Source organism: Curcuma longa, chromosome 5 (genome assembly GCF_044706935.1).
Source record: "Curcuma longa cultivar G26 ecotype Majalengka, Jawa Barat chromosome 5, ITB_CL_G26_1.1, whole genome shotgun sequence".
NCBI lineage: Eukaryota > Viridiplantae > Streptophyta > Magnoliopsida > Zingiberales > Zingiberaceae > Curcuma > Curcuma longa.
In genome coordinates, this window is record NC_133865.1 from 10,221,337 (window position 1) to 10,245,940 (window position 24,604).

Consider the following 24,604-nt stretch of genomic DNA (forward strand, 5'->3'; position numbering starts at 1 on the left):
TGAAAAAAATGAATTGTTATTTATCAATATTCATTATTACATGATATCCATTAACAAAAAAAACTTAAAAGAAAAAAAAACAGACCAATTCAACCGATGAATCAGCTATGAAGAAGATATTTTCTCGGTTTCATCGAGATTTAATCCTTGTCCACTTCAACAAATCTATCCTGCATTAACCAACTCAATCATATCCCGAAAACAAAACAAATCACATAGTCGAATCAAAGAGAGGACTATTTTAAACCTTGTTAAAACAAGCTTACATTATTTCCCTTTGACTCGAAAGTTGAGACCTCTTCCTTCTCATGCAGACAATTCAATTTGTTCCAACATTCTGGGAAGGTTTCGATACACAGAAACCATAATTGTAACCAAAGAACAGAAACTGCACTCGTCGTCTCCAATCAAACAAAGTAAACCTCAATTATGGTTTTCCACCCCTCGTCGTTGGTGTTTTATAGCGCGGCATCGCCTGAGCTGCTCTGAGCGCAGTCGCAGTGGCTTCCGACAGCTTAAATCCCTGCGTCAGCATCCGCTCGTTCATCCTCTTCGCGTCCTCCAACAGTCTTCCTGCAATAAGAGCACTGATAATCCGATCGTACTGATCAGCTCGCAGCAATTCCTTCCTCGCCTCCAATACCTTGAGATGTTTGCGAGCCTTCGCTTCGATCTGTGCTCTGGAGTACATGTCGCAGAGACTGACATGAACCTCGAACGGAGCATCGCCCTTCTCGGTGATCTTCTGCAATGTTGCTTCTGCTTCTTCGACCAATTGAAGCTTGCCGAACCAGTCCACCAGGACAGCGTCTGTCGCGATTCCTCGCTGAAACCCGTCCTTCTCGAGGGTGAGCAGCAGATCCAGGGCCTTGTCCAAGAGGTTCTGCTTGGCGTAGGCGGCGATCATGCTGGCGGTGCACCGGTCATCCGGCTTGTAGCCGGAGTTCATCATGTGATCGAAGTAGCTGCGGGCGTTGTCTGGATCATTTGCTTGCCGATATGCCTCCACGAGCAAGGTGAAGGACTCCAAGGTAGGCTGAATACCAGATAGCTGCATGGTGGTCGTCATTCTTTGTGCTCCGTCGATCTCGCCGCGCTCTGCAAATGCTTTCAGAAGCTCCATGTACATCTCCTTCGTCGGTTTAACATTCGCAGCCTCCATTTCTCTGACTAGCTTCTCCGCTGTCCTTGGAAGATCAGCCTTCAAATAAACTGAGATCATCGAGCTGTATGCCTTCGAGTCCGGCTTCAAACCTTCGCTCTTCATGCTCTCGAAGGCCTGCTTTGCGGCATCGAGGTTTCCTTGCTTGCTGTACATGTGAAGCAAAATGAGGGAAACAATAACATCCCGCTTGATGCCCCTTTCATCCATCAATTTCAGAATTCTCTCGGCATCTTCGATGCGATCTTCTTTAGAATAAGCATCGATGAGCTTAGAGTAATCACGAACGTTCGCCTCGAAAGATTCCTCGTTCAACAGAAGCTCAGCAACCTGGTAATACATGAATTTGCCATGAACAAACACGATTGTTATGAACTTGTTTGCAAGAGTTTGATTGATTTAAAGAAACTTTCAAGGCAAAGTGGGCACGCAAATATGATGATCAAAATAAGAGGGAAAACTGACCTTGATGTACAAAAGAGCATTTTTCTCCTTGATTCGATCGAGCAGCGCAAGCCAATCAGCCCTCCTTGGGCGTAGGAGCTCCTTCCATTCTTCTAACAACGGCGCCGGATCATCCCGTTTCGCATTCAGTGAAAGGATACTGTTCTCAACCTTCTTAGACTTCCCATCTACAGGCTGCAATGGCTCTCGTGGCTCACCGGGCACATAGCCTTCATCGAATTCTGCCGCCTTCTCAGCCACTTCCGCCCACTTGGGATGTGACAAATCCAATCCATATATCTTGAATTTGATCTTGCCTTTCCTCTGCGGCAAAGAGGTCACCTTTGACTCTGCACCAGGAGAGGAATGCTGTTCATCACTCCCAGATGTCAAAAGTGCTCTTTTCTCTCGCTCTTCTTGCTCTTGAGCTTGCTTCCGCATCTTATCCAGGCTCTGGTAGAACTTGACCTCCTCCAGCTTTTCCCTCGCCCACTTGAAACGGAGCTCGCGGAGCATTGGCCCGCGGATGCCAATGTCCGCTGCAAACCGGCACATCTCCTTGACTTCCTCGGAGTGGATATACTTCTTGAGGTCCTCCCTCATCCGGTCCCTCTGCATGGCCTGTTGCACCGAGTCGCTCACCTCCACGACGGTCTTCCAGAGGTCCTCGCTGAGCTCGACGGGGGAGTCCTCAACGGCTGCAGCAGAATCCATCAAGGCGACAACTTTCTGGCAGATAACAAGTAGCATGGAGTTGACCGTCTCCTTGGGGAGGTCCGGGTAGGCGTCCTTGATCTGAGGGCGGATGGCCCAAACAAAGCGAGAAAGGAACTCGTTCAAGGCACTGTCTTCCTCGTCCTCTGCCTGGGGGGTGGCCAATTGGAGGATGCGAGACGGATCGGCTTCGACCGGTTGGGAGCTTCCGGCGACGAAAGGCTGGCCATGGAGGGAACGAGTCGGGATCAGAGGAAGAAGAGGAGGACGAGTTGCTTGTGTAAAGGAGACGGAAGCAATCGGAGAGAGCAGGAGCCGCGCGGTAGGACGGAGGCGGGAGAAGAGGAGGGATCGCATCGTGGAACCTCCGGAGAAGAGATGCAGAATCGCGCGTTAGGGCTGCTCTTAAACCCTAACCTAAGCGAATGGGCCGCCATGGGCTTTTTCTTTTGCAAAGCCCAATACAGCGGCTTTCAGATCTCCTCCTTGAGTATAAAATAATATCAATGTTTTATTTTTAATTTTAAAAACACAAGCTCATTAGTAAATTAGATTGCATATGAAACATTGGTAGAAAAATATTATATATATAAGCTAAAATTATAATTTTTTGTACATTTTTTGCACTTTATTTTTTTTAATAACTTCCAAAGTATAAATTAATTTCATAACATGTTATTTTCAAGACTCCTGCTCCTCATTAAGATCGTCTTCTAAATAAATCGTCGACCACCTGTCTTGTAGGTTGACGGTCGAAGTAGTACTCACGAGCAACTAGGGAGCAAGATATCAAACCCTTTGCAAAGGAAAAGAAGAGGATAAAAACGGAGGTCAAGGATGTCCTACCTCAACTGCTCCAACGCTCAAGTTATGTTCTAGCCTAGAAATAGAAAAAAAAGTGAGGGACCGTAAAGAGAAGTATATATGTTGATTTTGTGCCCGTACTTACAGTCCGCAAAAGGCGGGGGAGTTATATAAACTTATAAAAGAGAAAGATGTCTTATTTGGATTAATATTCCATCAGTGAAGATTTTGTAATAAGAAATGTTTCATTATCGATAAGGATACCATCTCATCACCGCCGCAGTAACAAAGGGTCTTATCACTTATGTCCGATACGATATCAGATTGCGCTATCATATCGCATTAATGGGGCAGATGAGCTACCTGAGATATTACATTATTGCATGTGTCCTTCTGACAACGACCTGTCAAGCTAAAGAGAAAATGAAGAAAGCAAAATCAATTGAGTGCAGCGTGGGGCATTGAGTAGGCAAAGCACGAGTGACCAAGAGAGATCAAGTTGAAGTTAGTTGAGACGGTCCTTCAGGCCAAGGCGGGACTTGATACGGGCAGAGCTGGCCCTGGGCCAGGGCAACCAGGGCGACGGCCCAGGGCCCATAGATGAATAGGGGCCTAATTTTTTTGGGTTAAGTTGGATGTAGGTTACGCTTCCTCCGCACCGCTTCTCGCACCGCCCCTTCGATCGCATCCTCCTCCTCCACACCGCCCTTCGATTGCGTCCTCTGAACCGCTCCGCCCCTTCAAGCTTCGATCGCGTCCTCCAAACCGCCCCGCCTTCAAGCTTCGATCGCGTCCTCCGCACCGACTTCAAATCGCGTCCTCTGCACCACCTTCAAGCTTCAAATCGCGTCCTCCGCAGTGTCAAAACCCTAGGGACGGGCATGAAAGTGATGTGTGTTTAGAGCCTCTTGTACTCAGTTATTTTGCAACATCTTATGTAACCTATTTTCTTGTTGTTTCCCTTGAAATATTAAGCTCTTTTCTTAATAACTTTAAATTTTGAGTTTACGACCATAAAGTATGTTTCTGGTTGCCAAATTATGTGTACATCTGAAACACATCCAAAATTTTACTAGGAAGCAATATGCAAGTATTAGCAACTCGTTCAAACTTGACTTGATCTTGTCAATCAATATAACTCCAATGGTAGGCTGTAGCTGCTCAATTTTTCCTTTTTTTTTTCAAAGTATTGATTAATTGGTGACATGATCCACTCATCCACCTTAAGGATTTGCAGTATAAAGTTTGAGACACGATACACCTTGAGGATTTGTAGTGTTTCTTATTTGACCAAAGTTACATTGAGCTGAGCCATTATGAATCATCAAAGTAGTTAATAAACCAAAATATACATGGTTTCCCATGTCAAAACTTTTTGTTAAATTAACTCATTGAGCTTCGTTACATTCTAATTGTGCACTGGCGGATGGCGACGCGGCCGGAGATCATAGTCCCTGTTCAGCATTTTGAAAATTTGATCAGAAGCCTCTAAAAGTTTTAGCTTTTCAATGTTGTCTCGTGTGTCGTTAGACGAGTCCTTAATTGCTTTGGCTTTGCCTTGTATCTCACTTGCTTTATTTCGTTCACTTCTCAAGTAGGGTTTGGTAGTGCTGGTACTAGATTCCTGTGATAAGAAGACAAACATACTATAATTGCTTCATTTACAGGAACAAACTAAGAGTAGCACATCGGAAACAAAATCACCTAAAATGAATGTAAGATATATAATGTCTAATAAAAGTGATTTGGGTTTTAACATGATTTGATCAATCAACTGAGTCTAGGATTAGCCATGGCTTAAAGAAGAATATAAGTAAATTCCAGTAAGAGGAATTGCAAACATGAACACATCTCAAACATATAATGGTCCTTGTTATGATGTTATCTAATCAATAGTAAGAATTCTAACATAACTACATAATGATGCATTATGAATATATTAGTTTTATCGGAGTGAATTAGTTTACTGATAAATTGAAGTTGCTAATATATTCCTCTATTTGCAGCTAACATTTTCTATTTTTTTTTCTTGGATAAGCTATTGTTAAGAAATTATAGCATGAACATTTACCTCTGTAGCTATGTATTCTTGGTTGTGTTGTTTTGGTGTATTGTTCTTTTCCATTGCTTGAATTTCTTCTTCTTTTCTTATGACATTTCTATAGTTTCTTCTTGACAGGTTGTGGATCTTTGCTGCGAACTGATCCCATAGGCCACAACCGCTTCAACAGTTTACACGCCGTGAAAGTGCCCCTTCATATTAGGTTTTATTGTTCTTTGCTTATTTATTGCTTATTGTTCAATAGTTTACACGCCGCGAAAATATTGCTTATTGCTTATTGCTATACTTTACTTTTCTGGTTGATATTAATGCAGTACTAGTTACATTTGTCTTAGTAGGCTTTTTGCCTTACTTTGTTGTAAATTTGTTAAATGTATTGTAGAATGCCTCGTAGGCCTCTTGCCTTACTTTGTTGCAAATTTGTTAAATGTATTGTAGAATGCCTCGTTGAATATAGTAAACATGTCTTAAGGCTCTTCAGTTCTTTTTTGTAAGATGTTGGATACAAATCTCTTCTCATTCTCTTTTTTTTAGTTAATCAATATTTTTTTTCTTTCTTTTGAAGCTGTTGGAAATAAATGTCTTATCCTTCTCTTTACATTAGAACAAAAGTATTTGTTCATGTTCTGTCTCGGAAGTTGTTTGATACAAATCTGTCATGGTTTCAATCTGTCATGTTCTTTACATTAGAATTAAATTTGGTCATGACTTCTTTGGTTCGCTTCATCTAGGGCCCAAAAATTATAATTTCGCCCAGGACCTTTGTACAATCAGGACCGGCTCTGGATACAGGAGGAGAGTCGATGGGGCAACTTGAACTTGGAGCTCGGAGTTGAGCTTTTGAGAAAGGTCGAGTGTAAGATCCCGAATTGAGCTGGAAGCCGAGTTAAATATTGGATCTCGATTACGTCGATTGCCGAGTCAGGTATAGAATCCCGATTTGCACCGATTGCCGAATCAGATATTGGATCCCGATCTACATCAATTACCGAGTCGGTGACAGCTATTTTATGTTTAAAATAAAATATTCTAAACTATAAGCTATTTTATACAACAGCTTCCACTCTGTGTAGTTAAAGGTACTTAATGAAAAAAGACATTTTAAATATATATAGCGACGGTTTTTTATAATTTTAAATTGTAAAGGGTGAATTCTGTTAAATTACTCGGGTCCAGGTGAATCAGATAGACACCTTTTGTTATTATTTTTTTTACAAAAAAAAAATCAAACAGATTCGGTTAAATTAATTTGTTCTTCAGAAAAAATTTACGATAGAAAAAAAAATGAATTCTTATTTACCCATGCTTAATACATGATTCCTATTAATAAAACAAAATTACAAAAAAATAAAGAAAAAAATACAATTGAATTTTATTGATCTTTCTAATTAATTCCTCTTGTGGTAGTTGTTGCCGTCTCTTAATCGTACCCATCACCGTCGACGCCTTAATCCTCCTTGACGGTGACTTTGCAGGCAATCCCGCCGAACTCCACCACGCCGCTAAGATTGGAGGAAAAGCGCGGCGGAATCAAGCGAAGATGGCGACCGGAGGAGAACCTGCCGATCAAACAACGACAGACACGACGAATCGGAAACCCTAATCCTACAATTGGAGGAAACTCAAAAGGGACCCATACCATCGAAAAAGTTTTAAGAAGAACAAACTGTAGCATTAGATTTATCATGAACAACAGTTTCAAGAAGAACAAACTGTAAACTGTAGCATTATTACATGATATCCATTAACAAATAAAAAAATTAAAGGAAAAAAAAACTAAAAGATGCAGTTGAATCGATTATCTTTATTGTTTTTTCTTTACAAATTTTTTTTCATCTTTCTAACCAACTGTAGTTTGTAATATTGTTTTTTCTTTACAAATTTTTCTTCATCTTTCTAACCAACTGTAGTTTGTAAGGATCTGTTCGTCGTTGCTGGGTTGTTGTAACCAACTGTAGTTGAATCGTTGCACGACGAATCCAAAACATCACCTGAAACCCTAACCCTACAATCTAGAGGAGAACAGAAAGGAAAACAATGCATTCGTCCAAACAGCGGGGAGGGCAAGTATTTATAGAGCTTCGTGAATTCAATGAACGGTCGGGATCAACCAACGATGGACGAACACGACTAGGACTGAGAAGAATATTAGATTAAAATCGAATCGAATTGAACCGAATTAATCGAAAACTGAATAAATTGAATTAATCAAAAACTGAATAAATCAATTTTTTCGAACCAACTGAACCGACCAAATTTTCTAATAAAAATCGAACAAATCGAACCGATATTTTATCGGTTAATTCGATTTTCGACCGAATTAATCAAAATTTTTAAATATTATTAAGGATTTATAAATTTATTTATTTAAAATTTATAAATTATTTTTCTAGTTTGATTAATTCAGTTTATTCGGTTTAACCGAATAATGAATTTTAAAATCGAAACCGAACTGAATTAACTGATTTTTTTAGAAAAAATAATTAAAATTCTGAAATAACCAAATTAAATTTTAAATTCGATCGATTCAATCAGTTTATTCGATTTAATCGAATTTTTACTCACCCATAAACATGACGCAATATAAGTTGGTGGTTTTCTTTTATTTATTTTTAAAATTAGAATGATTATTTTTATTTTTACTGGCACTCCAGATCCGATCCGAAATAAAAAAGCGCCTTTCAGACCGTCAGTTAATTACCTATTTATTAAATATTTTTTAAAATTTGTTTTAAAACATTTAAATTATTTAAAAATATTTTAATGATATTAATAGTTCGATTTAAATTAAGTCATTAAATTTATGATGATCATTTAAATTTGTTTATATATATATTTTAAATTTTAATAAATTTTAAAATATATATATATATATATAGATAAATCTAGAAGATTATCATAAGACGACTAGGAGATGGCGGCCGGCATCCGTAAATCGTTGACATCTAGAGAGCAAATCGAACCCGAAGAGATCAGTAGCATTCGAGTTTGTTTGATCGGCCGATAAGGATTTCTTCTGGTCCCTACCGGCCATGGCGACGGTGGCCCGGGAGGATGAGGAAGAGAAGACTCAACCTCAGATCACCAACAGCAAAGTATTGGTGATCGGGGCAACCGGGAGGCTAGGACAGCAGCTGGTGAAGGCGAGCCTCGCCGCTGGCCACCCCACCTTCATCCTCGTGAGAGAGATCGCTTCTCCCCGCGCCGAACGATCACTCCTCCTCCGATCCTTCGCCAACAGCGGCGTCACTGCTATCAAGGTTGCTCCTGCCCATCTTCTCCCTTCTCTGTCGCTTTGATTCGATTCTCTGTGCAAGAGTAAAGTTGAGTTTTTTTTTTCTTTTCCGATGATCGTTCACTTATCTGAGGAGTTGCACCCTGTTGGAGATAGCATTTGAAGTGTAGATTTTTGAGACAGTCATGATGTTAGACCACATTGTAGTGCAACATTGATTCCTGTGTGAAGAACAAATCAACCTTTAATTGTCTTGATGTCGAAATGGCCAAATCATGCAATTTCTCTCTTCATACATCCAAAACATCCCTATTTCAATGAGCTAAACATCGTCTTTCCTAATTATTTTGATGGCCCAAACTTGTTCATTTTGGAGATAATTAAACTAGTGAATGATGGATTGAGAGGCACATTGACTGTTTTTTATTTTGTTTAAATGTGCCATCATCAAGTTTTAGTCAAATCGCTCAAAGAATGTCTTTTTGGCTAGATTGTCTTACGGAAGGCTTCCTAGGAATCTCAGATGAAGTGTTCATGTGTTTTAAGTTGAAATAGGCCATCAAGAAGTTTCATCTTGCCAAAAAATACTTAATAGTCCAAAAACATATCATCTTGACTAGAAAAACTTACCTCACCCTCCTGTGAATCTTGGATGGAGTGGCTATGTTTTTGAGTTGGAAAGAATTGTTTTTTAGTTGAAAGTTGAAATGATGCTCTTTCCAACTAAAAATTCTTGAATACTCCATTCAAAACTCTTAACATGCCTTTGGCCTTCCTTTTTGGTCAAAAATTGTATGTTTTGTGCCATCAAGTGATTTCTTGGCAAACCAAAACTCCTAGATGGTGTGTTTCAACTCAAAAATACTTGAAAATCACTCAGAACTCCTGAGAAACCTTTAGTATGATATTCTTGCCAAAATGACATAGGTTGAGTCATCAAGAGTTTTGGCCAACAACTCCTTTATGACTCATTTCATCTCAAAATAAATTTTGGTGTACTTCTCATTCTCACAAATCCATTGGTGTTTTTTTTTCCTTTCAAAATGAACTAGTTTAAGGCTTCAAAATAATATAGGGTGCAAAAGTTGGAAGATGTGCATACTTTAGGGAATTTTCCATGCTAATTTGAAAATAGAGCAAATCATGACAGTTTCTGGTGAACTTAAATCTGATACATTAAACTCTGACTTATTGTCTTCAATCACGTATTTAGACTAACTTTGTTTGCAATTTTAGATATATTTTTGTCTGAATTTCACTGCTCGTCTTAGGGTTCTTTACAAGACTACACAAGTCTTCTTGAAGCTGTCAAGCAAGTCGATGTGATTATATGTGCAGTGCCATCAAGTGAAGTTCTTCAACAGAGGCTTCTAATTCATGTTATAAAAGAAGCAGGATGCATCAAGGTAATTATTAGATTTAAATGGATTTTTTTTGTTGAGTTTCACGTGAATACTTGCTATATTGATTATTATTCTTGGTTACAGTTTTTAATTACACTTGCTATATTGATTATTATTGTTGACATATGCGTACAGATTGCTGACTTTAGATGAATGAGCAAACAGTCTTTAAATGTCATTTTTCATTTTGTTTTGGAAGTGTTAAAAGGACAGCCCGGTGCACGAAGCTCCGTCAGTGTGGGGTTCTGGAGAAGGGCCGGACCACATTGAGTCAATTGTTTTGGAAGTGTTATTCCTTGTAAAACCTTCTGAAGTTTCTATTTGCAACTCAAGGCATTCACGCAATGAAACTTAAAAGATTTATCATTAACGAGGGGTTAAATTACTGGATTGTTAGCTTTCTGTTCTTATGGATTTCTTTGAGGAGAAATAAAGGAGAGTCTTTAGGACGAGGAAAGAAGAAAGAGATCATCCATTCGCATGAACATCAAATAGAGTCATATATATTTGTTGTGCCGATTGAGTCATTTTCAAGATATCTCAATACAACTTGTGCTTGTCTCGATATTATGGCATTAAGAATTATGTTCAGCATGTGAATAAATTAGTTTAGCTAATTTTATCATTGACCTTAGCTTCAATTTCTGCAGAGGTTTATCCCTTCTGAATTTGGTGCTGACCCTGACAAGGTTCAGATCCTTGGGATGGATTATGATTTCTATGAGAAGAAAGCTGAAATTCGACGTTGTATAGAGAAAGAAGATCTTCCTCACACCTATATTTGTTGTAACTTCTTCCAGAGGTCTTTGCTTCCATCGCTTGCACAGCCAGGTCTAAAGGCTCCTCCAAGAGACAAAGTGCACATTTTTGGAGAAGGAAACATTAAAGGTCAGTTTCCATACATCAAAGTCAAGCCTCAAGCTTAGTGTTGATATGTTAGTTTCTCTGATCATGGCATTTCCTCTTTGAAGCTGTTTTTGTTGATGAGAAAGATGTTGCTACATTCACAATTTGCGCGATAGGCGACTCAAGGACTTTAAATAAGACGGTATATCTACGACCGCCAGGCAATGTCTGTTCACAGAATGAGCTGGTTGAGGCTTGGGAAGTTAAAATGGGAAAGAAGCTTGCAAAAGATTATGTAACTGAGGAGCAACTTCTTAGAAGTATTCATGGTATAAATATTCATTTGTACTTGGCTTTGGTTCCTCTGATCCATTAAACATGTTTCCAATTTCAGAGACACCGTACCCGAACAACATGGATTTGATCTTTATATATTCCGCGTTTGTGAAAGGCGATCATACTTACTTCGGCATCGACTCATCCAGCTTGGATGGGAGCAAACTATATCCACATGTGAGATGCAAAACCGTCGATGAATATCTCGGTACCCTCTTGGATAAAACAAATTAATATCGCAAATCCTGCAATCCAGTTAAGTAATTCATTTGTGTTTCTCATGTTTCTCTATAGTTCGAAATCGTCATTCTTTTCGATTACTGGGAGACGTATTGACTATGCATCAATGTATCAATTTTCTGTATCTTGTTTAGAGCAATCTTTCGATCTTCTAATCAAGTAGTATCAGAGTAAGTGGCATTAATCTGTCATGATAATAATCTGTTACTTATGCTCTACAATTTGTGCACGAAACTCCCGTCAATCTAAAATTCTCCACCACTTGAACTTGTGACATACAACTAATTCTTTTATAAAAATTTCAATTCAGATACTTGACAGAATAACACTATAAATTGTTTTGATGAAAAACAAAAGAAATGCTAAGATCCAATATAAAGTATGTAGCTTCTGCTTCATAACATCATATATGAATGGGCATGGTGATCCAGCTTTGCCTGCAGAAAACCATGCTATGCACCGTGGAACAACCTGTTCTTCCAGATATTTGCTCTGTGTCGACGACTATGGCTCGTCGTCGCTGAACCAATGGCGAATCACATAGATCATGAAACCGAAACCGAAAGCTAACGACCCCATGATCACCAGAATCTGAACCCACAGGTGAGAATTAAAGGCTTCTAATACGAGAGAATTCCACGACTCAAGCCACGCAATTGCAAATGCGGTTCCCAGTAAAGCGCCTACAAGAACTTGGCTCAACGTGTGGAGCTTCTGTGACACCCGGAGCCATGCCTGCATGAACAGACAGAAAGTTTCCATGTTGAGAACCCTCATGAAACTACATGATTCTGAACCTTCAAATGCCGAAAATGCTATGTGAGCTATCCTTTGGAGCAACAGAGATTGAACACAAATGTATCATACCAAAAGGAACAAATAAGATCCTATGCATAAACTTGTTTCACTCTGTGTCTAATATCCTTATCATTCTCCTAAGAATTAAGTCGGTTGATAACGAAACAACATCATCGTTCATCACTATGTAAAGTAGTAACAAGTTTTAGAGGCAAGAAATATAATAAGAGCTAAAGTTTCAGTATATACTAGTTCCAAAGAGTGAAATAGTATTAGTAAAGGCTAGTTCTTGCACATAAATTGCTCGAGTTAGCGGCACATGTATAATATATAAGCAAAGATGTTAGAGATTTCCTTACAAGATAGGAGCCGAGAAATAAGGCAATACTCCCTACAGTCACAGTATATGGGTTTAATCCCATCGAGTGGAACACTGCATCAAAAGACAACCAATAAACGATATTAATTTCTAAACATAAATAAGGTTACAAAGGTACTGAAGTAAAAGAGAATGCTAATTGTATAAACCGATGAAACTGACTTCAGTGACAAAAAATCCATTGTTTGTGGAAACAGCCATTTCTCTTCATGACTCTTTATGATATTGCATTCATGATTGAAACATCGATAAAGCTAAAAATAGGTGATCATTTGTCACAGTAATTAGTATGCCCCTAGTTGCAAACTCTAGATTAATTGAACTGCTGATACTATTGTGTTGGTTACTAAACTTCCATGACAAGGTTATCCAATTAATAAAATTATGCCCCCTAGTCGTTAAGGGATTAACGGAGAAATAAAAACCTAGTAATGTGCTAAGCATGTAATTAGTTTTGACAGGAATAGGAGAAGGAATTCAACGTTCCCAAAAAGCCCTCTCCCCTATTCATTAACCGAGTCTACTTCTTGCGCCTCTTCCTAGCAGCCAAGAAGCTTGGTGTGCTCCTCTACATCACCGTGGCCTCACTCCTCGAGCAACCTCCCATCAAAATGGATGCAGATTGTCAAACACCATGGTGCTTTGTGGTAAGGTGGCCTCACTTTGTGCACCTAGAGTGACTAAAGGTAGAGTGAGAAGAATGTGAATAATTCAGAATTGATTCTGTCTGTTTTCACCCAACAAAACTCCAGTCTAGAACTCAACAATCCAAGATTTAAGTAAGCCTATAACAAACTAGAGTTAACATTATCCAACCAACAATTTTAGTAGATTCAATTGCTATTGTCCTGATCCAGAAAGATCAAAGTCAGTGGTTTGCACATTCATAAAAGTCTTTATTATTATTATGTTTTTGTACTGCAGAAACTGAACACTTGAATCATCATCAGGGTATGGTCTGAACAAGGAAATACCAAATTCACGCGCATAATCCGCGCATGAGCAGGTTTTCATTTCTCTGCTAACTCATTAACAGTGAGGGGGCATATTGATAAGGAATAGAAGAATTCTAGAAAAGTTCCCTAATATTATGGCTGAGTAGGATATAGACCAAAAAGGTGCCATAAGTTTTATACAAGATATAAGGTCTCTTCATTTTATCCATGATGTGTGTAAAATGTTACTAGTTTGATGCATCTTCATTTGCACATACAAATTGCAAAAATGTGCAGCATCTGGATAGTTTACTGTCAAGCGAAAAATTAACCAAGAAGAAAAGCTTACTTAGAAGAATAGCAGTGACGTCTATGTAGAAGATGGATTGTGCATGTGAAGATGGCATTCCGGGATCCGATCTTATACCAGCAACAGGTCTTTCATGGTTTAATATCCTCTTCAAAGCCTTTGAAAGCATTGCATTTAGGACTGATCCCGTCACGACCCACATGCTCTCCGCGTCATGTTTCCAAAGAATGAGAAGGCCAAAGAGACCAGACACTATCCACTTAGTCTGGCATTATAAAGAAAGCACATAACAAAACCCTTGTGAGATGCCAAATTTGAACATAGTAATGAGAAAGATAAAAATTTAAAGAATCCAATCCATTGTTCAGAATTAACTCAATTCACTGCATGATGAACCATTAACATTGGCAAAGAAAAAAGCAAGTCGTAAAGTTTACATCATAAATACTACAGCTTTATACAAGCTTACATGTCATAGCAACTCAATCTTCAAGAACAGAACAGAATAAACATATAGATGTATGCATTAGTTTCAGAAAGCAATTGTTTGCATATGGTTCTTTGATTTGAGAATCTTGACTTGAGAGCAGTTAAAGAATCCAACCCATTCAGAATCAATTCAATCACTGGATAATGGGTCATTACCATTAACGAAAAACAAGTCTAAGTTGTACACCACAAACAGTGGATCATTTGTATAAACTAAAGCTTTACACAAGTTTGGAAGCGATAAGCTGATGCTGTTAAATCTCTTCAGAAAGCAGCATACGTTTCCTTGATTTGAGAAACAATTATCAGGTTATTGAATTATCAGGCAGAGAGGAAAAAAAATACCAATTACAGCAAAGAAAGCTTCAAACATGGTACAGAACAAGTATAGGAAAGCCAGAACAGAACTAACCATCTTATTGATGAACGGTTCGACGTCCCTCCATGAGAACCGCCGACCCAAATCCGGCGCCTCCTGCCCAAGAATCGCCTGCGCCTCCCCCGTTCCACCATCCTCCTTCATTCCCTTACCTCGCCCTAAAGCCGCGAAACGAGTCAACTCGGTCATGGCGACGCCTCGGTACCCCCACGCCGTTGGATTTCCCCGAAGACGGAGCTCTGACGGGCGCGGAGGGGCCAAGATGGGATTTTTACGGGGGAGACAGGCGGAGGGTTTCAGAGGCGGGCAGCATCGTGAGGCGGGCGTGGACTGCGGCGAGAGGAGCATAGCCGAGGAGGAAGAAGGGAATAATTAGCAGCGCATACGGACATCCTGCTCTTGGATGCCGCTGCTTCCAGCCTTGAAGTAGGGTTGAGGAGCAGCTTTCCGATCGATCCCAGCATCAATCAATCGCTCTCGTCCACAATTAATAAACAATTTCAGGCCGGAATTGGACTCGAGGAGTTTGGTGGTCCACGCTCCGCCACTCCGGTGGTCGAATCTCACCAAATCATCAGATCGAATTCGTGGATTCGATCGCTTAATCAGGCAATTCAGGGGAAGAACAAATCTAACGAGGTTGATGAGGAAATTCTGATCGAACCAGACGCCTCAATAATTCTCATCAGATGTTTTGACGACCTTGATCTAAGAGTCTGTTAATAAGATACCTAATTGAGTTAGTTACGATACGATGGAGTAGATTTGTGGAAGAAGGCAAAAATTCGAATTGACGAAGTCAAAAATAATGATCTAAATAGATGGCGTCATGAAGGACCGATCTTGTGGGACCTACTAAAGTAAGGGTTTGAATCTCGATGAAGTCGATTTGGTATCATCCTTTCACTTTACGTGACAACTATAGTTTCTCGATTTACCTCCTCACATATAGTTTATGAGATCGACTGTATGGGGCCGCTAGGGCAAAGGTTCTACATCATACTCTACCTCGCTCCCTCAACATGATCAATTATAATTTTTTGATTTGCCTTTTTCGATTTATCTTTTCACATATGATTATAGGATCGACCGTGTGATAGAATTTTAGAGTGACATTTTTCCATTTTTTTTTTTACAGAAAAGTCTCATATGTAACAATAGAAAAAATATTTTTATCAAAATAAATATTTTAAAATTAAAAAGATACTTTTTATATTGAAATAAAAGTATTTTAAAATAAAAATATAATAAATATATTTTTTAAAAATAAATAAGCAAAATCAAGTGACGTGGATAAATGAATAAATGAAAATCTGGAAATATTTATTTATTTATTTAATTTTAATTAAGTTATTTTCTTTATTCGTCGCGGGGCAGGGCAACCGCGGAGAGCCCAGACTCGTCTTCTCGCATGCGATTCGATCGCCGGACGCCGGGACTGAGATAATTTCCCCTCTCTCCAGATGGATCCGATTCAGGTACAACCCTAATCGCGCTCCTGCATCTCTGTTGTCCTCGGATTAGCTACCGATTCCTATCTCCTTCCCGGAGTGGCTTTTCCCCGTTTGTTCCGATCGATGCTTTCGATCAGATTTACTGGTTTCTTGTTTTATGTGCTCTATTAATCCTCGAATGTATGCGAAATTTTTCTTTGATATCGAATCAATCAGGAAATGTGGGTCTTTGCGGTAGTTGGAGCGGCAAACGTTAGATCTAGATTTACTTTCTCATGGGAGTTGGCATGTATTTGGGTTCATGTCATCAGATTGTTTATATATTTATTTTTCTTGTAGCCTGCAGTCGAGAATTATGCCAACCCTAAGACGTGCTTGTTCCATGTTCTGTTCAAGGTGTGTCTCTTCAGCATCCAGTATGCCCCTTTTTTTCATTCTGGATACCAGCTCTAATTTTTTGCTCTCACTTCTGGATAGGGTGCGGCGCTGGCGTTCTACATTCTGTCGGCGCTCTTCATCGACAGTTTTGTTATCATTTTTGTGGTAACTGTTTTCCTTGCTGCACTGGATTTCTGGGTCGTCAAGAATGTCAGTGGGAGGATTTTGGTCGGGCTGAGGTGGTGGAATGAGATCAATGAGGAAGGAGAGAGCATTTGGAAATTCGAGTGTTTGGATCAGGAGGTTTTTTTACATTCTTTATCTAGCTTGGGAGTTGTTTGCATGATTAATTGATTTGACGTTTTGTAGATCCCCATTTATTTGATTTCTGGTTCTTTTGTATTTTCAGTCTCTTGCACGTATGAACAAGAAGGATTCTTGGCTCTTTTGGTGGACCCTTTATCTCACGGTAAGCCCTCTAATCATGCTACCTATATATGTGTATGATTTTTAAGCGTTACATTCTATGATTGCATTATATGCAAGTGCTACTAGCACTATGCAATGACAGGTTTATTGGAGGACAATGTATTAGATGAAAATGTTAGAATTTTCATGAGCATCTACAATAGTTTCTATGATTTTTTTTTCTTAGAAAGCTATATATGGAGACCCTTAAGCCTTCATCCCCTAAATCTTTTTGACGAAGGCGGGTCTCGAACCTAAGATCAACTACATCTTAAGGTCTTTACCAGCTGCTCTAGCGGGCACCTTTGAGCAGCTACAAATAGTTGATCAAATCTTTTTTTTATGTTTAGTTTAATCCATATTTAAAGGGAAGCAAATCAGAAGAGAAGAAGTATCTTAAATTTGGAAATATGCTGGGAGTGTAATGGAGTAGTTATTTGATGGTCTACAACAAAAAGGATAATTGCACTTGTATTGAATTTGGTGTGAGATTAAGTTTCAAAAGCTCCAAATGCGAATGGATTACTTCAGCAAAGAGAAACTTTAACACAATTATACTTTGTAATCAACTTAATTCGTATCACATGAGGAAAGAGTGTTCTAACTGTGAGAATTCAGTGTTGATCATATTTCCAATGAACATTAGTTTTCACAATCACTCTCTTCATTGTCATAGTTAGAGAACAAGTAATGATTAGGAAATGATCTGTCCACCAATCTAAACCCATTCAACTACTATTTTGAGACTAATGTTTGAGTTATCTGCATACTGCAATTATGTCACCATATATAAGCCCTACTTTCACTGGAGGCAAGAGAGGCAAGCAGCATTTCATTCATCTGTTGGGCCTTTAACACCCGCTTTCATCAGCTACGTCTTTCATATGTCTGAAAAGAGAGTGGTGGAATTTTGAAGATTTAAACTTGAAGAGATACATAATTTACAGGTTCTTAGGGATATGACAGTGTAGAAAACATTCCCTATAAATACAAACAAATAATGATGAGCATTGTCTTTATTTGAATTTTTATTCCAAAAATTTATGTTTTTTCAAGGTACATTAGAATATTGTAAATGAACCTGATAAACATAAACAAAAACAAATAATGATAAGCATTTTCCCTCAAGTTGATTTTTTGATACTTCATGTGTGTATATGTTCATTATGTATTCTTTTATGCCTGCTCATGTTTCCTACTATGTTATTTCTACTTCTTGCAATCAGGGAAATGATCTTTTAATTTATTATTGAACTTTTTACTAATACTGAACCTTTTGTTGGTCTTTATGACCCAGCATTTATTTTGAGTTAGAGGTACCTTTACACTGCCATGTTGCTTTATCATTACTCTTATGGTAAATTCTTTTGTAATGCAGGCTGTTGCGTGGATTTTTCTAGCAATATTCTCACTTCTAAGACTTCAAGCAGATTATCTCCTTGTAATAGGAGTTTGTTTGACCCTCAGCATTGCAAATATTGTTGGCTTCACTAAATGCCGGAAAGGTGCATATCTCATTTGGTTCTTTTTGGTCACTTGTTTTTTCTGCCATTTTGTTGTTTCATAAATAAATAAATAAATAATTCCTCCAATATCACCAAATATCTATGTATTTGTTTCATGAAGTGCATGATGAGTCCTTTTAAATCCTTGAATAGCTTAATCATTTCATTGGTTTTCATGATGCAGGTTCTGTACAACACAAGCTTAATTTAGAGAACCAGAACCAATTAAAGGCAGATAATCATAGTAAATATAAGGAGAGAACACATAGGATCTAGACAATCACACTTTTTCTGAGTAAACACACTTAAGGGAAAGAGAGATAAGGATTACATTGACTGGAAAGAGAAGTGTGAAATCATCCATCAATTCTCAAGAAGACAAGTCTAATACAACGACTCTCTATGTGGGGACTCTAACTTGTTGGCCAGGTTTCTTCATTTTGAAGTAAGCTTGCAGACTAAGAAAGCAATAAATATTAGATATCTAAAACCAAGTATCAGCTTAAGTTTATTGTAAAATATAAAATAGCAAACTGCTATGACTACTTCTGAATCTTAATTCAAAGTACCAAGTTATCCCTATGCCTCAAATCAAAAATAAAACACTAATTCAAAGTACATCTGGTTGGATACCTCCCAAATGACATCATTGACCTTCTAATTGGAATTCTCATTATCTTGTAATGGTTTATGAATCTTCCCTAGAATGCAATTTGCATCATAACCTTCAGAAGTACTTTCAAGATTTCAGGATTGATTTGCTTCACCAAATTCTATGGAATATATAATCCTGACTTAGGGTGAACCATATCTATGTGTCATTTGCTTTGGAAACCTATAGATTGACTTCATTTCTTTTCCTTTGGGAATTATTGAGCATCCAAAGTCTTGTAAGCATGAAGCTCTTGGCCTTGGTAGATTCACAATGGAGTTTTATAGGAGATAAAACTATCAACAACGACTGAATAGATATTCTAAAGAACAGTGTCAGGTGAGTCTTGACTGCTCTTGAATCAATAATTTTACATTAGTAGATTGTGGCAAACACAGGAGGAATTCAGACCTGTTAGCCTATCTCAATGATTCTAGCACACGGATAAGAACTTTTCCTGGAGCACTTCATCAATCATCCATGAAGTTCTTATAAGAGAGCACTGAACATAGGACATTCTCATTCCCAGAAAAGAAAAGGAAAAATTATCTCTGTACCAAACTAACAAAATAGAAATTTTGTTCTTAAATTGGATTTGACAGGGCATCAATTGCATTTACTAGTATCCTCCTACATGTTTGGAACATTGATTTTCTGAAGTGAATCAAACGGTTATCTTAGCTTTAGAGGAATCAACTATGTTAATCCATGAAAAACCTAGAAATAAGCTTATTCATTGGAATGGATTGTGTCAAGGGATCAATCAGACATTTTATCTCACAACTGATAAGTGACAACTATCCCTACATTAGATTTGTTTTGCACATGGGATGGTGTTGTTCAAGGTAACCGTGATAATAGCTACTTCAACATCTCCTCTGCTGGCATCATTGTTCTTTGTCAAGCCAAGTATGGAAAATGTAATTGTTTCAGTTGTTACGGACTCTTTTTTGGGAAGATATAAATGCAGCTGGATACCTTGTAAATTGGGGGAGGCAGAGAATTGCTAGCAAGTGAACCCATTTTAACATTGGTTATGATTGGGTTGCCTCTTTCTCCTTTATTATTGAACAATCGCAAATATAAAATTCAAAAGCAATAGCTAGAGATGGAACTAGTAATGAAACTTTCTTACTGCTTCCTACAAGTAAATAGAGCTAGCTGAGCCGCCGTCCTAGCAAAGATAATCAAAATAGATATATTGGCCAAACTCTATCAGTGATAATTCTTGTAATTTCTTGGGTTGGTGTTTGTGACCATTGAGATTCTCTTGTTGCTCGCCCCCTTAGATTATGTATTTCTTGGAATGCCATGTTACATTCAATCTTCTGTACCTGTACCTGAAATTAATAATATACATTTACATGTTCAGAACCATATTGCTATTACTGTCAATAATTATTGCACTCTATAATGCTCGAACTTGTCGTTCTCATCGAGCTAGCATCAACAGTTCATCATCTTGTAATCTCATACTCCCCATATTCTTGCTTTTGTGTTTCCAGATGCCAAGAAGCAGATTCAACAATTTGCCACTCAGACCATTGCATCCCACTTCACCTCATCGTTGCAATCCGCATTTAGTGTCGTCTGAGCAACATAAAGGTAGATATGGACATGTCAGAGTTACATGTTTGCCTTAGGAAGCAATTTTATCCTTGCAAAGTTTTCCATTAAGCTGTGTACGAAATTTATTTGGATCACTGTTTCCTCCATCTATAAAGTTCATTGTGAATCATTTAGAGCATTCAAAATTACATACAAATTAGATGCTAACAAGATCTCGAATGTGATTTGTGTTCCTTGTTCTTGCCCTTCTGTTCCTCTGGTGCTTCTTTTTCTTCTGTGGATGTAGCTTATGAGACTGTAAGTTATGTTAAGCTACTTAATTGAATGATTGCACTCATGGTTTCTTTTAATGGAGAAGAAGGTTTGTGTTCTTTGAGCTTCGGATCGATTCTTCTTATTTATAGGAAAATATTTATTTTATCAGAAAGCGATCGATACAAAGAAAGACAATGTGTTATTTATCAGCGTATAATTATTTGCATGTCTTTAGAATTTTTAGAATGAATACTCGACGAGCGTCGGCTTAGAGGAAGAACCCGGCCACGGGACATGCAGCGCCACCATCCCTTCCTCGTAGGTGAATTCCGTTTCCTCTCCGTTGATCCGGCACCCGAGCGGCGGCGCCGACGAGAAGGCCCTCATCTCCCCCGCCCCCTTCACCTCAATCGCCACCTCGGACCGCCCCATCTCCAACGACTGCACGGCGCCGCCGGAGTTCAGCATGTTCACCAGCCCGATCGGAGCGAATTGCACCGCCTCCGACGACGACGACGGCAGTGTCTTCACTGGGGAGACGGTGAAGAGCTCGTAGTCGAAGGGGTCGAGCGTGATCTCGATCTTCTCTTCTGGTTTCCGTAGCTCCACCTTCCTTGCTCGGGAGAGGAAGACTGCGAACAGCTGGGCTTCTCCGAGCGGGAACGGCCGGCTTCCGTTGTGCCACTCGATGTCCATCGCGGTGGCGGTCGCCGTCAAGGTGCGGGAGCAGTGGGAAGCGCTCTTGTTCCTCCGGTCTTCGCGGCTCCATCCTCCGCCTTGGCAATTGAACGCTCCGAGAACTCCGGTGAACTGGAATCCAACGCCAACCAACTGCGTTAGTCCTTAATTCTCTAAAACAATGTTTCTGCTCTGTTTCTTTCTCACCTTGTTCAAGTTCCAGATCTTGAGGACGGTCCGGGCGTCGTGGAGCGGGTCCAGGAAGAGGCAGTCGCGGGTCGGAAGGGCGTAGTGGTCGCAGCGGAGGACGGTGCCGTCGGGGAGAGCCAACGACTTGAGGAGGTCGAAGTCGTGGCGGCCGACGGAGTCGCTGACGTAGATGGGTCCGCCGGAGATGGCCCGGGAGGCGGCGTGGAAGGCGGCGCAGGGGTGAGTCGACTGGAACATGTCCCAATCGGGATGTATGAAGTTGCCCATCCACAGGCTGTTGTAGGCGCAGTGCACCATGTGGCACCCCTGAAGCCAGAACGTCCCGTTCGGATCGCCGGACGGATCCGTGCACCAGAAATCGTCCCCTGCAACGAAATCGAACTCAAAGTTCGTCACAGATTTCGATGTTCACGGCGGATTTACAAATTTTTTTGATACAGACCGACGCGGCCGAGGCAGATGGAATCGGTGCCCAAGAACATGAAATCGTTGCAGTGCTCCATGCTGGCGATCACCCCGTTGCCGGCGAAGTTCTTCTCGACGGAGTCCGTCAGAGCTTTGTAGTACGCCTTCGCCAGCTCCACTCGACCTCCGAAATCCTCGCAGATCATCTCCAACAACTGGAAAATACGAGTAATTGCTCGATTATATGCAGGAAGGAAGAAATTCACGCCGGCGATCCTTGATCGGGATTCTACTTACGTGAATGACGTCGACCTTAACGCCGTCGATGCCGGTGGAGGCGAGGTAGGCGTGGAGGCCTTCGTAGAGCTCGCCGGCTCTCTCCGGGGGCACGAGTCCCACCCCGTTGTCGACAATCTTGTCGACCGCGAGGTCCTCCATGGTCATCTGCAGCCCTGGGGAGAGTTTGGGTTTCACGACCTGCGCCGGTGGCAACCCCGGCGTCGCCGGCCTCAGCCCGCCCCAGTAGCCGCAGAGCGCGTGCCAGACGTAGACGTGCTCCACGGTGGAGAATTCCGCCTTGAGGTCCCCCACGAAGGCCCCCATGCCGGCGGCGCTCTGCTTCTTCTTGCTCCTGTAGTCGCGGAACTTGTGGTTCTCTCGGAACTTGATGAGGCGGCAGGGCATCTGCTCGCCGGCGGAGGTGCGGTTCATGCCTTCTTGGTCGGTGGAGTCCTCGTCGTGCGCGATGGACTGCCATCCGTCGTCGATGAGAACGAACCCCGGCGGGGATCCGCCGTCGGCGAGGCGCTTCACGCCCTCCCAGACGCCCTCGGGGTTGACCTTGAGGTAGAACGCGTCCCACGTGCACCACCCGAACTTGTCCACGACCGCCGGCGGCGTCTTCTCCTCGAGCAGCTTGAAGGTGCCCAGGTGCGAGCGGACGACCCGCATCGCGTCCTTGACGAGGGCGAAGGGGTCGTCGCCGGCGTGGAGGTAAAGGCAGCTCCGGAAAGCGGAGCCGCGCACCCGGGCGGAGCCGCTCTCGACGCAGACGTCCACGAAGTCGTCAGCCTCGCCGGGCTGGAGGCAGGCGCGAAAGGCGCCGTCGACGAGCGGGAGGAGGAGGACGTAGGGGCGTCCGCCGGCGGCGGCGCGGTCGAGCAGCAGGAACTGGGTCTCGTTCTCCACGTCGCGGCCGCGGCCGCCGGTCCACTGGGTGGTCCACCACACCTTGAACCGGAAGATGCTCGTGAAGCGAATGCCGACGAGGCGGCCCAGCGGCACCACGTGGCGGCTCTTGGCGGTGTCGCTGGAGAAGCCGACGAAGCAGCCGCCGCCGCCGGAGGCCGGCGCGAGGGTGACGTTAGCAGGGACGTCGAGGAGGAAAGCGTGGCCGTGCACGGCGAGGTTGCGCCCCTTGAGGGCGAAAGCAGAGGCCTGCTGGGTCTCGTCGGCGACGAGGACTTCGCCGGCGGCGGCGGAGCCCAACTTGCTCAAATTGGGGGACATTCTTTACGGCGATCTGTGGATTGATGGTGAGCCTGGGCAGAGGGAGACACATGGCCTACTTATAGAAGCGGATCGAGGAGCTGGTTACGAAAGAGACAGTAATCATTTCATAAAATTACTATATTTGTATGAAATTGGAAATATTTGTTACCATTTTAAACTACAAAAATATAAAGAATCAACGTTTATTTTCCAAATAAATTAAGATTCGTGAAAAAAAACCAAGAAATTGGGAGTGGCAAATCAAGTAAATAATTAATACTTAATAATAATAATAATAATTAATAGGACTTACAAGTATTCATAATTTAGTATTTGAAATATGTAAATTTAGACCAACGTTATTAATTAATGGAATAGAATGAGATGCTCTTTTAATGATATAAATAATTAAGGAAGTTTTTTTGTAAAAAAAGTTTAAAAAAGTAGCTTGATTATTAATGGTGACTCTTTGGATGTATTTCTTTGTATTTGTAGATCATCAAAGGCATGAATCGTTCATGTTCTAGCTCATGTGTTAAGGTTTTGATGATTTTTTTTAATAATTAAAATGTATCAATTTTGTTCAAGTAATTTTGAAGGTAAATGATATTTCTTTTTGGTTCATTTATTAGATAAATTCAGAGCACAACTTATGTATATTTAGAGATCGATCTTTAGAATATTTATCTCTATTGAGATTTGATCTATTCGATTTAACTAAATAAGAAATTTTAAAATCGAAATTGAACTGAATTAATCAAATTAATAGATTTTTTTTAAAAAAAAAGAAATAACTGAGAATTAAATTTTTTTAATTCCATCAGATTGCTCCTTTATATTATATTATTACCTATACTAAGATCCTAACTCTGCTCCTGATGATATACGAGCAAAGACACAAGATTGATTAGTTTGTGATAAAAAGAGAGGGAAAACAATGCAAATGACTTAATTGTTTACTAACCATCTCTTTCCTTCTTAATTTGATTCTTTTCTCTCTATA

The 24,604-nt window shown here is 40.4% G+C and overlaps 5 protein-coding genes across 5 annotated transcripts; 2 read left to right on the forward strand and 3 right to left on the reverse strand.

Moving 5' to 3' along the window:
• Positions 1-155: 155 nt before the first annotated feature.
• LOC141828842 (uncharacterized) lies at positions 156-2,679 on the reverse strand. Its single transcript, XM_074716225.1, has 2 exons — positions 1,628-2,679; positions 156-1,492 (listed from the first exon to the last, which is right to left on the reverse strand). The coding sequence occupies exons 1-2, from the start codon at positions 2,675-2,677 to the stop codon at positions 428-430; spliced, it is 2,115 nt and encodes a 704-aa protein (XP_074572326.1). The 5' UTR covers positions 2,678-2,679; the 3' UTR covers positions 156-427.
• A 5,434-nt stretch (positions 2,680-8,113) lies between these two features.
• On the forward strand, positions 8,114-11,418 carry LOC141829255 (putative pinoresinol-lariciresinol reductase 3). Its single transcript, XM_074716688.1, has 5 exons — positions 8,114-8,446; positions 9,693-9,827; positions 10,475-10,712; positions 10,796-10,999; positions 11,065-11,418. Exons 1-5 carry the CDS (start codon positions 8,219-8,221, stop codon positions 11,238-11,240), a joined length of 981 nt encoding a protein of 326 aa, XP_074572789.1. The 5' UTR covers positions 8,114-8,218; the 3' UTR covers positions 11,241-11,418.
• Positions 11,419-11,464: 46 nt separating this feature from the next.
• LOC141829256 (lipid phosphate phosphatase epsilon 2, chloroplastic-like) lies at positions 11,465-15,199 on the reverse strand. Its single transcript, XM_074716689.1, has 4 exons — positions 14,570-15,199; positions 13,708-13,933; positions 12,404-12,477; positions 11,465-11,981 (listed from the first exon to the last, which is right to left on the reverse strand). Exons 1-4 carry the CDS (start codon positions 14,882-14,884, stop codon positions 11,751-11,753), a joined length of 846 nt encoding a protein of 281 aa, XP_074572790.1. The 5' UTR covers positions 14,885-15,199; the 3' UTR covers positions 11,465-11,750.
• A 712-nt stretch (positions 15,200-15,911) lies between these two features.
• Positions 15,912-20,731, forward strand: LOC141829258 (Golgi apparatus membrane protein-like protein ECHIDNA). Its single transcript, XM_074716690.1, has 6 exons — positions 15,912-16,014; positions 16,330-16,386; positions 16,468-16,671; positions 16,778-16,837; positions 18,215-18,341; positions 20,499-20,731. Exons 1-6 carry the CDS (start codon positions 16,000-16,002, stop codon positions 20,585-20,587), a joined length of 552 nt encoding a protein of 183 aa, XP_074572791.1. The 5' UTR covers positions 15,912-15,999; the 3' UTR covers positions 20,588-20,731.
• A 266-nt stretch (positions 20,732-20,997) lies between these two features.
• On the reverse strand, positions 20,998-23,637 carry LOC141829300 (galactinol--sucrose galactosyltransferase). Its single transcript, XM_074716744.1, has 4 exons — positions 22,408-23,637; positions 22,148-22,325; positions 21,703-22,070; positions 20,998-21,627 (listed from the first exon to the last, which is right to left on the reverse strand). The coding sequence occupies exons 1-4, from the start codon at positions 23,617-23,619 to the stop codon at positions 21,058-21,060; spliced, it is 2,328 nt and encodes a 775-aa protein (XP_074572845.1). The 5' UTR covers positions 23,620-23,637; the 3' UTR covers positions 20,998-21,057.
• Between the last annotated feature and the right edge of the window lie 967 nt (positions 23,638-24,604).

What these genes read in the sequence shown, in the direction of transcription:
- LOC141828842 (XM_074716225.1), bottom strand. Translation starts at nt 2,677, where the DNA reads ATGCGATCCCTCCTCTTCTCCCGCCTCCGTCCTACCGCGCGGCTCCTG. An exon ending in ATGCTCTTTTGTACATCAAG is followed by an intron (nt 1,493 to 1,627) that starts GTCAGTTTTCCC and finishes ATGTATTACCAG; the next exon opens with GTTGCTGAGCTTCTGTTGAA.
- LOC141829255 (XM_074716688.1), top strand. Translation starts at nt 8,219, where the DNA reads ATGGCGACGGTGGCCCGGGAGGATGAGGAAGAGAAGACTCAACCTCAG. An exon ending in GCGGCGTCACTGCTATCAAG is followed by an intron (nt 8,447 to 9,692) that starts GTTGCTCCTGCC and finishes TGCTCGTCTTAG; the next exon opens with GGTTCTTTACAAGACTACAC. An exon ending in ACTTCTTAGAAGTATTCATG is followed by an intron (nt 11,000 to 11,064) that starts GTATAAATATTC and finishes TTCCAATTTCAG; the next exon opens with AGACACCGTACCCGAACAAC.
- LOC141829256 (XM_074716689.1), bottom strand. Translation starts at nt 14,884, where the DNA reads ATGCTCCTCTCGCCGCAGTCCACGCCCGCCTCACGATGCTGCCCGCCT. An exon ending in AACCGTTCATCAATAAGATG is followed by an intron (nt 13,934 to 14,569) that starts GTTAGTTCTGTT and finishes TTATAATGCCAG; the next exon opens with ACTAAGTGGATAGTGTCTGG. An exon ending in CGTCACTGCTATTCTTCTAA is followed by an intron (nt 12,478 to 13,707) that starts GTAAGCTTTTCT and finishes CTTTTGATGCAG; the next exon opens with TGTTCCACTCGATGGGATTA.
- LOC141829258 (XM_074716690.1), top strand. An exon ending in TGTTCCATGTTCTGTTCAAG is followed by an intron (nt 16,387 to 16,467) that starts GTGTGTCTCTTC and finishes ACTTCTGGATAG; the next exon opens with GGTGCGGCGCTGGCGTTCTA. An exon ending in CTTCACTAAATGCCGGAAAG is followed by an intron (nt 18,342 to 20,498) that starts GTGCATATCTCA and finishes TTGTGTTTCCAG; the next exon opens with ATGCCAAGAAGCAGATTCAA.
- LOC141829300 (XM_074716744.1), bottom strand. Translation starts at nt 23,619, where the DNA reads ATGTCCCCCAATTTGAGCAAGTTGGGCTCCGCCGCCGCCGGCGAAGTC. An exon ending in TTAAGGTCGACGTCATTCAC is followed by an intron (nt 22,326 to 22,407) that starts GTAAGTAGAATC and finishes CGTATTTTCCAG; the next exon opens with TTGTTGGAGATGATCTGCGA. An exon ending in CATCTGCCTCGGCCGCGTCG is followed by an intron (nt 22,071 to 22,147) that starts GTCTGTATCAAA and finishes ATTTCGTTGCAG; the next exon opens with GGGACGATTTCTGGTGCACG.